The sequence below is a fragment of the Leptonychotes weddellii genome, chromosome 5 (genome assembly GCF_054177405.1).
Source record: "Leptonychotes weddellii isolate Sample4059 chromosome 5, ASM5417740v2, whole genome shotgun sequence".
NCBI lineage: Eukaryota > Metazoa > Chordata > Mammalia > Carnivora > Phocidae > Leptonychotes > Leptonychotes weddellii.
In genome coordinates this window covers 151,776,211-151,788,972 of record NC_138373.1, presented here as the reverse complement: position 1 = coordinate 151,788,972, position 12,762 = coordinate 151,776,211, and the positions used below count along the sequence as shown (strand labels likewise).

The window sequence follows — 12,762 nt, the reverse complement described above, 5'->3', positions numbered from 1 at the left end:
CACATTACACCCTGCCGTAAATTTCACCTGATCCCGTTGCCCTGAGAACGCGGGCCAGCTCCTCACTCGGCCCTGCGAGCCTCCCTCTCCCCCTCCCCCTCCACACTGGCCCTCCCTCCTCCACTCCAACCACAACAAACTGCCCTCGGTTCCTCTCTTCTCCAGGCCTTTGCTCCTGACACACCCTCCTCCCCACCGCCCTCTCCACCTGCATCGCTCATTACTGGAGACTCAGCTCAGACACTGCCAATATGTGCCCAGTGAACACTGAAGGAGCATGCGCCGGGTGCCAGGCGCCGGGTGCCAGGCACCGTGCTGGGGGCTGGGGTCCAGCAGCGAACCAGACAGGCTCGGTCCATGTCCCGCTCACCTGACAGGACCCTAGAGGAGGCAAATGTTACATTCAGAATGCCACAGCTAGGGAGTGACAACAAACAGAGAGGCCGAGGGGGAATCACGGCAGGCTGCCCTGAGGAGGTGACACGCTGTGATTTGAAGGATGCAGTGAAGGATTCTGCCAGGTGAAGACAGCAAGGAAAAGCATTTCAAAAGGAAGAGCCTGTGAGAAGGGCCTGAGGCGTGGAAGAACACAGAGGAAGCAGCTGGTAAGAAGTAAGGTGGCCCGGTGGGCTGGGTTAGGACTTTGCGAAGGGTCCAAGGCAGGGGCCAGCCAACATGGGGCAGCAAGTGGAGGCAGGGAGATCTGTGAGGAGGCTGCTTACTGCTGCCTCGGGGTCCACGCTCACAGGGTCCCCATTAGGCTCTCATCACCCTTGTGGCCACCATCAGGCAAACGGCTCAGTCCCTGGGAGCTGAGCCATGGGTCAGGTTCTGACCTAACTCGGCATCCCCAGTCCCAGCGCAGGCCTGGGGCTCACACCTGAGGACTTTCTGAGCCAGCCGGGCACCGGACCAACCCCCGCAGTCGTCAACAACTTCCAGAACGTTCAGGTCAGCAGGACGCCAGGTCCTCATCAGTCGGCCCTCCATACCCCGATGTTCCCCCAGGCCCCCCATCTGAGCTCGCCAACCACCACCACCGCCGTGGCCTCCGAACCAGAGGGCAGGCAGGGCTCCATCAGGGAACAGCTTGGCCCCCCTACACAAAGGATATGGGTTACACACCATCTTGATGCACCAGTTCCGGGGGCTGGTGGTCTGTCGCAGACAGAAGAAGGCAACAGGGGCCAGGTCCGGGTGCGGGACTTCAGGATCAGCAACATCCAGGGGCTCCTCCAGGCCTGGAGGGGAGGGAGGGGGGCTCTGGGGCCCCGGCTGCTCCGTGACTCCGGGCTCAGCTGCTGGGGCAGCGGCAGGGGAGGAGGGCGGCGGGGAGCTCTCAGCCATGTCTGCGCTGAGCAAGGAGCCCTGGGGGAGGAGGAAGGGCAGCACGTGGCAGGGGCTGCCTGGCACCCACCCTCCCAACCCGCCTTCCCCCACAAGGGGACACAGCCCAGACAGCCCATAGGCCTCTCGCCCGCACTCTGCCACGAGGATTAGGAGAGAGCTGAGGGCCCCGATGCACCCGAGTCAGAATCTACTTCCAGGGAGGGGTCCTGGGGCAAGTCTGGTCAACCCTGCGCAGCCTCAGTTTGGGGAGATGAAGAGTGAGAAGAATAAAACCCACCTAGAACGTAGTTATGATATCATTTGGGTTTTGTTGTTTTTATGAGACTACAGTTGCATATCTACTACACCATCAAAGACAAGAAAATTTGCAAGAAAAAAAAAGGGAAGTTACTGTAAAGTCACCAGCTTGACAGGCGTTAACAAAGGAGAGGTTGAAGGGCTGAGGAGTCGCGCACCAAGGGAGCCGGGCAAGCCAGGAGGGAATCAGGGCAGGCTTCCCTGAGGCACTGACCCCTGAGCTGAGACCTACGATGGATAGCCCAGGGATCCCCCCTACCACCTCACAAAGGTGAGAACTCAGGCACCTTACACACCAAACTCTTTGCTTTACAGTTGGAGAAACTGAGGCCCAGAGAAGGGACAGGACAGACACAGAGCCCGGTAACAGCAGAGGGAAAGCGCCACCAGGGCTGGCTTCCTGGGAGTGTGATCAGTGCGGCCACCCAGGGCTCCACGCTCAGAAGGGCCCTGCTCTGGGTTTAATGCTCGGCTGTCACCAACTTGAAATTCTTCATAATTTGTGATCAGGGGGCCCCCACATTTTCATAGCTGCTCCTGACTACAGCTCAGGGGGACTTTCACATCCCGGTCTTGACTGATGCTTCCAACAACCCCAGGAACGCTCCCATGCAGCTGGAGAAACGGACCCAGAGGAGGAAGTGGTGCACCGAGACTAGGGCACGCTCAGATGCTAGAGTCCCAGCACTGGCCCTCCAGTTTGGGGATGACTGACCATGGCCTTGCGTGGCCCCCTCTACACAGCCGGCCAACGGTGAAGGAGGAAGGACAGCCACTCGTCAGGGCCTGTCCCCTCCCCACCCCATCCGAGAGGCCACCCGTCCCTGAATCGTCACGCCCAGGGATCTCCCGGGCCCTAGGACCCTCACAGGGCCGGGCTGGGCAGTGGGAGTTGGAGATGGAACCTGAGTCCCGGGGCTCAGCGCACTGCTGAGCTGCCCAGAGCTGATGCGTTTGGACATTTCTCCGGCTCCCGGGGGCAACAGGCGGGAGTTGGCACCTCCTGCCACTTTACCCGGCTGGTCGGGGAGGCAGAGTTTTCTCCCAAGCTCCAGGCTTTGCTGTTGGTTCTAGAAAAACAACCATGAGCCTTACATAAGCTTTCAGGCGATTCGGCCTGCCACGTGTCAACCCCTGGGCTGAGAAACATCCTCCCTGGGGTGGCTCCGGGCCTGCCCACCGCAGCGCCAGCCTCTGAGCCCACCGTCCCTCCGCCGGCCCCTTGCTTCTGCCACGCTGGACCTCCTCCGGTCCTAGAGCACCAGCTGCCTCCTCCAGACCTCTGCTCACACCCTTCCCTCTCCCCGGAACACCCACTCCTCCAGCTCGCACGCCCTGTTCCCCCAGGCCTGACGATGCATTCATCTGTCCAGGAAACATTTCCTGAGCACCTACTATGTGCAGGCACTGGGCCGGCGCTGCAGCTACGCCTGTGGACGAGGCGGGCTTGGCACCAACTCTCATTCGGCTGATGCTCCAGCAAGGGAGAGAGACACACGAGTCAATGAATTTCTCTCCCTCTGGGTTCCAGAGCGCTTATCACCACTGAACATACCGTATAATTTATGTATTTATATCTTCACAATTTAGCACCTATCTGCCCAACCTGAAAGAAGGTGGTAGGAGAGCAGGGACTGCGGTCTGCTCTGCTCACTGCTGCACGCACCCCCCACCCCCCCAGTGCCATGACGGTGCCAGAACATACTAGGTGCTCGACAAATAGTCGTTGAATAGATTAATAAAAAGGCTGGGAAGTAAACAAACAAGGGAGCAAGGCGGGAAGGCACCTTGTCGAAGGAGAGAGACGCCGAAGATAAAAATAGGAAGCAGAAGGCACCAGCCATGCGTGATCTGTAGGACGAGCACTCCAGGTAGAAGGAACAGCATGTGCAGAGTCTGGGAGGCTGGAACGAGCTTGGTGCATTTAAGGAAGAGAAATGAGGCCAGTGTGCCGAGCTGAGGGCAGGAAGGGGGTGAAATGGAGTGTTGGGCAGGCCCCGCTGTGACCCACGGAAGGAGCTTGCGTTTTATTTCAAGTGCAACAAGAAGCCACGGGAGGGTTTTCTGCAGGGAGTGGTGTGCTCTGGTCTGTGTTTTTAAGCCAGCCCTCTGAGGGCTGAAGGGAGAGTGAGTGGACAGGCAGGGGTGGGGCAGGGAGGGCCAAAAGGAAGCGGGAAGGATGGGTTGGCCTGGCCTGGGATACTACTGGAGGTGGGAAGAACGGGGTGGATTTGAGACATGTTTTAGAGGCAGAAAAGCCTGGCTCTGCATTGGCCCCAATGCCACCCCACCCAGGACCACCAAAACCCTTCCTGCAACCACGTGGGTGCAAAGAGTTGCCGTGGCCTCTAGAACCACACATGACCACCCCTCTCCTCGCTCTCAGCTCCGCCGACTCTGTTCTAACTTGTTTTTTGCCTCACTTGGCCCTGTTTAAGGCTGTCACACTGTTGTAGTCCTTTGTCCTCACACCTCTCCAGCCTCACCGTGGGACTCCTAGAGACCACCACTGCCAAGGCCACCACCCCCAACCCACCCCCCATGCCCACCCAGCCTCCACCCTCTCACCTGCTCCCTATAGTCCCAAATTTCTCTGCCCTGTGCCTGAAGCCCTGCTCCTGTCCCCAGCTGCCCTGCTGCCTAGGGCTGGAAGCCGTTGATGGGTTGGCACCTGGGCCCCCTGGGCTCCAACCTCTCTGCAAACGGAGCCTCACAGACACGAGAGGACTGGCTTTAGGTGACAGCACTGGTGGATTGAAACTCAGGTCCCTCTGGCCCCAGAGTTTGAGCTGCCTCTGCATCCTGGAGCCTCCTCCCTCTAAGTACTCCCAGGGTGGGGCCACCAGGCAGTGGTGTGGTGACTGGACTGGCCTCCGTGAGCAAGTGCAGGGGCAAGAGCAAAACCTCACTGGGTCTGGAACACACACACCCACTCCTGACTCCACCAACCTCTCGGAGCCTCGGCCTTTTTCTCCATAAAGCTCAGCCCTCCTCCTGCCTGCGTCAGCTGGCCTCACACGATGTGGATGGGAAGGCTCTCTGAGACCCATGAAGGTAGATGTCTAAGCATGCCTGAGGCCAGCAATGCCATCTCCAGGGGCAGCCACACCAGCCCTCTCTCTGCCATAACTACCACCACCACCACCAACATCATCATCTTCGCCATCATCACCACCATCACCACCAACATCATCATCTTCGCCATCATCACCACCATCCCCATCACCACCAACATCATCATCTTCGCCATCATCACCACCATCACCATCACCACAAACAACATCATCTTCACCATCATCACCACCATCACCACAAACAACATCATCTTCACCATCATCACCACCATCCCATCACCACCAACATCATCATCTTCACCATCATCACCACCATCACCACCAACATCATCATCTTCACCATCATCACCACCATCACCACCAACATCTTCATCTTCACCATCATCACCACCATCCCCATCACCACCAACATCATCATCTTCGCCATCATCACCACCATCACCATCACCACAAACAACATCATCTTCACCATCATCACCACCATCACCACCAACATCATCATCATCACCATCATCACCACCATCACCATCACCACCAACATCATCATCTTCGCCATCATCACCACCATCACCACCAACATCATCATCTTCGCCATCATCACCACCATCACCATCATCATCACCATCATCACCACCAACATCATCATCATCACCATCATCACCACCATCACCACCACCAGCATCACAGCATCACAGAGCCTCTGAGTCTGACTCTGGGCCAGGCAATGAGCAAAGGGCTGTCTATGCATCATTTATGTAAATTTCTACCACAACCCCCTAAGGTACAAACCATCCTTATTTCCACTTTATGGAGAAAGAAACGGGCCCAGAGAAGTCCAGTGGTGCCCAACGTCACTCAGCTCGTATAGGGCAGATTCAAGGTCCCAGTTCAGGCCTGCCACTCCCGAGCTAAGCACCGAACCTTCACAGACACCACCCTGGGACAGGGAAAGGTGCCCTGGAGCCAGGCCTTCCCTCCCAAGCTCAGTCCCCAGACAGTGCCGATAGAGCTGCTGGTGCAGCCAAGACCCCCAGTGTGGACAAAGACCCTCCAAGTCTGTGGGGAAATCTGCCTCCCAGAATCTTCCAGAGCCCTTGGAGTATGGTGTGGAGAGGCCTGTGTCTGCAGAGCTCAGAGACCTGGTGGAGAAAGACCTGAGGCCTCTCCTGGTCACCCCAGGCCCTGTGTGAGAGTGTGTGCGTGTGTGTGTGTGCACATATGCATACGTATGTGTTTGTGTATTCACCAGCACACATCAGCAGACAACTTGTTTACTCCTTTATCAACAACCACACGTCAGCTAACGTCGCAACTAGGAGAATAAGCAACAAATTCATTCTGGAAATAGGAGAATCTAGGAATCTCAGAATCAGAGTATCTTAGAATCACCCAGAACCTTAGAGGCCCAACATATTAGCTACAATAACCTCGGACTCTAGCGTGGCATTTAGAGCACAGGCTAGAGCCCAGCTCTGACACCACTCTGCCCTGGCACCCCACTCACCCCGGCGGTGGCCCGTGGTGAGGACAAGACTGCGCCGGACATGGGCGCCTGGGTGGCTCAGTTGGTTAAGCGACTGCCTTCAGGTCAGGTCATGTTCCTGGAGTCCCGGGATCGAGTGCCTGGATCGAGTCCCACATCGGGCTCCCTGCTCAGCAGGGAGTCTGCTTCTCCCTCTGACCCTCCCCCCTCTTAGGCTCTCTCTCTCTCTCTGTCTCATTCTCTCTCTCAAATAAATAAATAAAATCTTTAAAAAAAAAAAAAAAAAAAGACTGCGCCGGACTGCCAGGAGGATGGAGTGGGGTGACACCCACGAGCACCCGGCCGCACCACCAGACACTGGGCCAGCGCACAGCAGGCCTGCGACAGTCTCCTGTGCCTGGGAGTGCCGTCGGCCGCGGAATCCCAGAATCCCGCAACTTCGGAGACCAGAGACACAGGCCTGGTTTTCAACTCGAATGGGTCCCAGATCTCCACACAGGGAGTCTCTGAAAAGAATGGGATCCCCAAAGGGGCGTGGTTGGTCACCACGCGCTCATCAGCACAAAGATCACACGCTCACACACATACTCACGCTCACACGCCCCCATCCACCCACACAAACACACTCACACACTCACAGATGTACACAACCGGGCATGTACGCTCACACTCAGACACACACACACACACACAGCGTTTGCTCGCACAGACCCAAACACGCACCTCACACACTCATCATATCTACACAGACACACACTCACACACACCCACAACGCCAATGCATGGCCTGCATCTGTCGGTCTGTAGAAAAGTCTCTGCGAGGTTGCGGGAAACGTGCCTCCCGGAATCCTCCAGCCAGCATCCCAGAGGCTCTGGAACTCTGTCTGCTCCCTCTTCCGCATGACAGCCCTGCAGATGCATGACAACAGCCCGCCCACCCCGGAGCTTCATCTGCCCCGGGTCTCTTGTCACCAGCTCCCTCGTTGGGTGACATTTCCAGATCATCTACTCCTTGGGACCCGCCCCCGGTCAGACTCAAGTTTGCCTACATTCCCCTGCAAGGGCAGGGCCAGACTGGCACCGAATAATGCAGAGTAGAGCAGAGAGGTCACCTGTCTAATTCTGCAGTGGGGCCGTCTCTTGATGCAGCCTGGGAGCCCCAGAGCCTGGGTGGCAACCCAATCAGACTGCAGCATCTAGGGTGCATGTGGTCCACTGGTGCCCTCAGATCCTCTTCAGAGAAACTGCAGCCGAGGCAAGTCTCCTCTAGCCTAAAGATGAATGGCTCAAGGATGGCCCCAAATGCATGACCTGATGCAAAACTTGCTGTGGTCTGCCCAGCCGAGCCTGCACACACCTCAGTCATCTCGGTCCTATCACCAAAATCAACAGCCAGCCCTCCCAGCCTTGCAGTGTTCAATGAAGTGGATCGGAACCCCTTCCCATGATGGCTACCAAGAGTCATAGCCAACATTATTAGTTGAGCACTTACTGTGGGCCAGGCCCCTCATTACAATCCAGCGAAGTAGGTGTTTTGACTCTCTCCACTTTACAGGTAAGGAAACTGAGGCACAGAGAGCCTAAGGGATTTTCCCAGGGTCAAGGGCTACTTAGTGAAAGAGCTACGAGTTGGCTCTGGAAGGCCTTAATCCATGTTACCAGTTAAAGAGTCATCCCGACTAGGCGGTGGACAGGACAGTGCAGCACACCCACCCCCAGCCCCCGGTACCTGTCCACACGCCTGTCATTACACACTGTCACTGTTTGCCAGCTCTCAGCCTTATGCCTCGTGCCAGCCAGCGACACCGTATCTGAATCTCCATCAGTGTGTTTGAACATTTCTCAGCGGGTGACTCTGCTGATCATTTTTTACTCATTCTGCGGTAATGAGGGCCTTGGGTCTGACTTCAGCGAAAAAATGAGAGTGAATGTGGTCCCTGGAGGGAGGGAGGTTGTTCTAGAAGGAAGAGCACTGGGTCAGGAGTCTCGGGGCCCAGGTTCGGGTCCCAGCACACGCTCACCGCACCAAGCCTCACCAAGCTTTTCTCGCTCCTCATCACTGACTCTGGCCCTTGCAGATCTGCGGGCATATGCGTCTCACCAAGCTTCATGGCCTCTTGTATAAAATGCAGAACAGGACTCCTTCGCTACCTCACTAAAGGGATAGTAAACGGGGAAAAGAACTGGAAAGTACCTTCATGAAAGAAAAACAGCTTCGATTCGCTGCACCAGGCCCCACACTAGGCACTGCAGAGACACGTCTAAGCCTCACAAAAATCCTTTAAGGTGAAAGGTATCATCCCACTTGTGCAAGAAGCTGATCCCCCCCGTGATCAGGGAGAAGGCCTAAGTCCCTGGACCAACAAAAACCTGCCCGGGGTCCTCACAGCTCATCAGGGCCAGAGTCAGTGATGAGGAGAGAGAAAAGCCTGACATTCTTCTCCAAATGCATCATCAGTGAGACCACCGTGGCCAGAGTCCAGGAAGACGGGGAATTGGCAGAGGCAGGGCCTCTGAGCTGAAGGGAGAAGGTCTGTGAGGCAGGGCCAGGTCTGTGCTGACTTCCAGCCCCGGAAGACCATGGCCTCCATCCTGGAGAAACCACTTCCCTCTTATCCTCTCCTGCTCAACGAGCCCCCCCAAGCCCCTCACACTTGTTCAAGGACATCCAAACACCTGGGGATTTCAAGCCCTCCCCAGTCTGCACCACCTACATACCAAGCAGAGCCCTAGTTCTCCCCGGCAAGGCCACAAGAGAAAACCAGGCCCTGTAGCCATCTGCCCACAGCAGCCGGCAGAGGGGAGCCCAGGCTCCCTCTCAGGGCACAGAAGCTCCAACAGGGCAGAATTGGTCTGCTCCCTTTTGTTCACTGCTGTGTCCCCCCAGTAACCGGAACAGGGCTTGGCACATAGTAGGTGCTTAATAAATCTAAGAGAGAGACAAGGAAATCCGATGTGTTTTCTTCCTTCCTTAGGCTGGCAGCCATGAGGGGGAGAGACTCAGCCCACATCTTCCTGGATATCAGGATCCACAGGCCCAAGGACCTACAGACCCATGGATCCCAAAATCCACACATCCACAGATCCACAGACACATATGCCCGCAGATCTATAGATCCTCAGACCCATGGGCCTGCAGACCCACAGACCCCCACACGCACAGTCCCAGAGAACCACAGACAGTGGATCGCGGAGCTCAGACACACTGCATGCACCCCCATAGCTCCCTCCACTGTGGGCACGAGGGCTGAGGTCACAAGGCAAGAGCAGGTGCTGGGGACGTGTTTGAAGAAAGCGTTCTGCAGAAAAGAATTGGAGGGAGGGAAGGGGTCAGAATGGAGCAGTGGGGAAGGAAGGACGAGGAAGAAAGCTGGGAGCAGGAAAAGGGATGGAGAGGAGGGAAGGAGGACCCTGCTCTCCCTGCAGCCTGGTGGGGGCTCCCTGGACCACCCCCAGCCTGGCATCCCATCTTTCCAGACGGAGTGTTTGAGCACCCTGAGCTGGGGGCTGGGCAACTCAGAGAAGAAGCGGGCGGAGGGGAAGACAGCCGGGAATCCAGGAGCCCCACAAGAGCCGGCTTTGTTACCTTGGAAAGCACTCAGAAGCTGCCTGGGGGCGGGAGTTCTTCCAGGGTGGGGGAGAACCCAGTGGTGTCTAGAAACAGACTTTCCTGGGAGGGCTGAGGCCCAGGGGAGTCCCACTTGGGGTGCAGGGTGTGGGTGGTCGAGCCGGCAGTGGAGGGGGCATGAGGAAGGGGACTGGGAGAGTCACAGGTGGTGACGCTCTGAGCTCAGCTCGGTGTGGATCCGGGTCCAGGACCCGGAGGTGCTGCAATCACCCCAGTCCCTAAAACTGCTCCCAGCTTGGCTGTGGGCTCTCTGGAGGAGTGTGTCTGGAGCCGGTGACAGAGCAGCCGTTCTCGTTCTAGTTCTCACAGCCACCTCTGCACCCACCTCCCCACCCAAGGTCAAGGGGAGTCAGGGCCCAGGGACTCAGGAACTGCTGCCTGGTGCCCTCTGGTGGGCCTAGAAGATGCCCTCTCAGAAGCACCTGGAATGGGGGTGGGGGGAGGAACCAGGAGGGGCCTTCTGCCAAGCCAGTAGCCTCTCCCCACAGCTGCCCCTCAGGGTGCCCCGGGGCAGGCCTGGGCTGCTCTGAGCAGCCAGCAAGAGAGTGCAGGGACTCGGTGTGGTGCCCAGGCCCTCCCGGGTGTGTGCGCCTGGGGCTAGTGAATTTGGTGCCAGACTGGCTCAGCACCACCCCCCAGGATGTGCTCCTCCCTCTTCCTCTTCCTCCCCCGACTGCAGCCTCAGAATTGGTCCCCACTCTGTGTCGCCCTACCCGGTCACCCACCGGCATCCCCTCCCTCTGGTTCAGCCCTTGATGGTGGAGGCGGGAAGGGGACAGGGAGATAGCTAGACTCCCCACCCTGTCCCCGGCCCAGCCCCGGTCCTGGAGTCTGAACAAAAAGTTTATCCGGAAGGGTGGACAAGAGTTTCCAAAGCCAGTCCTGGGGGCCGAGGGGAAATATTGATCCAAGAGGTGACCCGACAGTGTGGGCAGGGCCCGAGGTTCGCAGCCTCGGGAAGCAGGCCTGAACTCCTCAGCCAGACCCTTTCCCACGGGCCCAGCCCAGGGACCCACATCCCTATCAGCACAGCATCCCAGGTCCCGGGTGCTGCCAGCATCTGCTGCGTGAATCCCCAGGGCGGTGAGACACAGAAGGACGGACTGGCCTCCTGCTCCGCCAGCCTGAGCACTCCAGCCCTAGGGCACTCCTCACACGGCGCGTCAGACCCCATCACACCACACGGACACAGACGCAAGCAAGCTTTCTCTCTCTCTCTCTCTCTCTCACACACACACACACACACCTGGACCCAGAACACAGACTCGCACAGCCAGAATATAGCTCAGGGGTCTCCCCACACACCAGTCTCATCGCCAGCTCAGAGCCCCCAGGACCCGGAAAGGAGGAGAAAGGCACAAGCAGAGGGGCTGACTGATGCCTCAGGCTGGGCCCATTCAAAAGCTCCCTCCCCCAGGCATCACTCCCCCCCAAGAGGCCTTCCCACCCCCTGCCAAGGCCTCTTATCCCCCCACGTCCCCCCCCCACACACCACCCAGCAGACAATTAAAACCCAATCATCATAAACACTCATTATATAACCAGCCCCAACCTGCTGAGGATTCCTTTTACCCCCTAGAGTCCCAGCTCCAGCCCCTGGCCTGGCTTCACGAAGCGAAGCCTTGCGTACCCCAGGGGTGCTGGCCCAGGAGGGGGCCCACTACCACCTCTGCCTCCAGGAAAGTTAACGCTGCTGCCTGGGATTCCCCCATTCGATCCCCCCCACTGCTGCCCTCCGTCTCTGCCAATTCTCCCAGCTCAGCCCTCTGGACACTAACACCAGCCCTGGTCCAGCAACCGAGGGGCAGCGGGACAGACGGACACAGACCGCACCCCGCCCCCCCACCCCGGCCGGCAGCCTGACTTGTTGAATAAATTTCTGCAGCGCTGGCTCAGCCGGCTTCAGCATTGGCACCGAGAGAACTTTCGTGGCCTTGGAGAAGGGACCGGTCAAAGTTTCCCGTCCTTCCTCCCCAGACACCTGCCCGAAAGCACGGGTTGGGGGCCGACCTGAGGGGCACGCGTGTGTCGGGGGCGGGGGGGGGGGGAACCGGTCCCCAGAAATAAACGAATAAACGCCTCGGTAAAGAAAGCACCCGACGCGCTAAGAAATTGGCCTCGGAGCGGAGCCCTCCCTTCCTTCCCCCCAACCCCCACCTACCTTGGCATGGACTTGGCCGGGCTGCAGGGGGTCGTCCGGGTCAGAGATGCGGGAACGCCGCGTGCCCCCGAAGCCGGAAATCGAGGGGGACCCCCGGCCCCGCCAGCCGGCCCCCCCCGCCCCCCGCCAATTCAGGATCAGCTGAGCCCCTGGGGCGCGCAGGGCGGCGGGCGGTGGGCGGCGGGCCCCGGGGCCCGGGCCATGGCGGGAGGAGACGGCGGGCGGCGGGAGGGTCGGCGAGGCTGGGGCGGCCGCGAGAAGCCGGCGGCGCGGACGAGCGGCGGACGGCGCCGGAGTTGGAGCGCGCGGCGGGCGGGGGGCGGCCGGCGGGCGGGCGGGCGGGAGCGCGGCGCGCCGGGGCCGGGGCCGGGGCCGGGGCCAGGGGCGCTGCGGGGACCGAGCGGCCGGCAAGTGGCCGGGGAGGACGGCGCGCCTCCGGCCGCGGGCTCGAGGCGCGGGGTCTGCGCGCGGCGGGGGCTGCGGAGGAGCCCGAAGCGCCCGGCGGTGCGGGGACGTGCGGCGGCGGCGAGACCGAGCTGCGCCGCGTGCGAGGCAAAGCCGTCCTTATACTGACACCAAATGTCTTCGGGGAAAGCTGCAGGCGCGGGACGCTGGAGGGGGGCGGCGTGGAGGCGACAGACAGACTCCCGGCGGCGGCTGGTGAGCCCCCACTCCTCGCCAGAGGGCAGGAAGCCTCAAGCCTTGCGGCCACCCCCTTAAGATTCAGGGTCGTGTCTGGGGGAGGCTCCTATCGAGGGGGCTGCGTCAT

General features: G+C 59.2%; 1 protein-coding gene across 1 annotated transcript in view; it reads right to left on the bottom strand.

Annotated features, from left to right (window-relative positions):
* CACNA1I (calcium voltage-gated channel subunit alpha1 I) overlaps positions 1–12,100 on the bottom strand; it is an 85,094-nt gene extending 72,994 nt beyond the window's left edge. The window contains exons 1-2 of the mRNA XM_081819007.1: positions 11,994–12,100; positions 993–1,368 (exon numbers count right to left, since the gene is read on the bottom strand). Of these exons, the coding sequence (XP_081675133.1) occupies positions 993–1,347 (355 nt within the window). The 5' untranslated portion in view covers positions 1,348–1,368; positions 11,994–12,100. The remainder of the gene's footprint in view (positions 1–992; positions 1,369–11,993) is intronic.
* Positions 12,101–12,762: the final 662 nt, after the last annotated feature.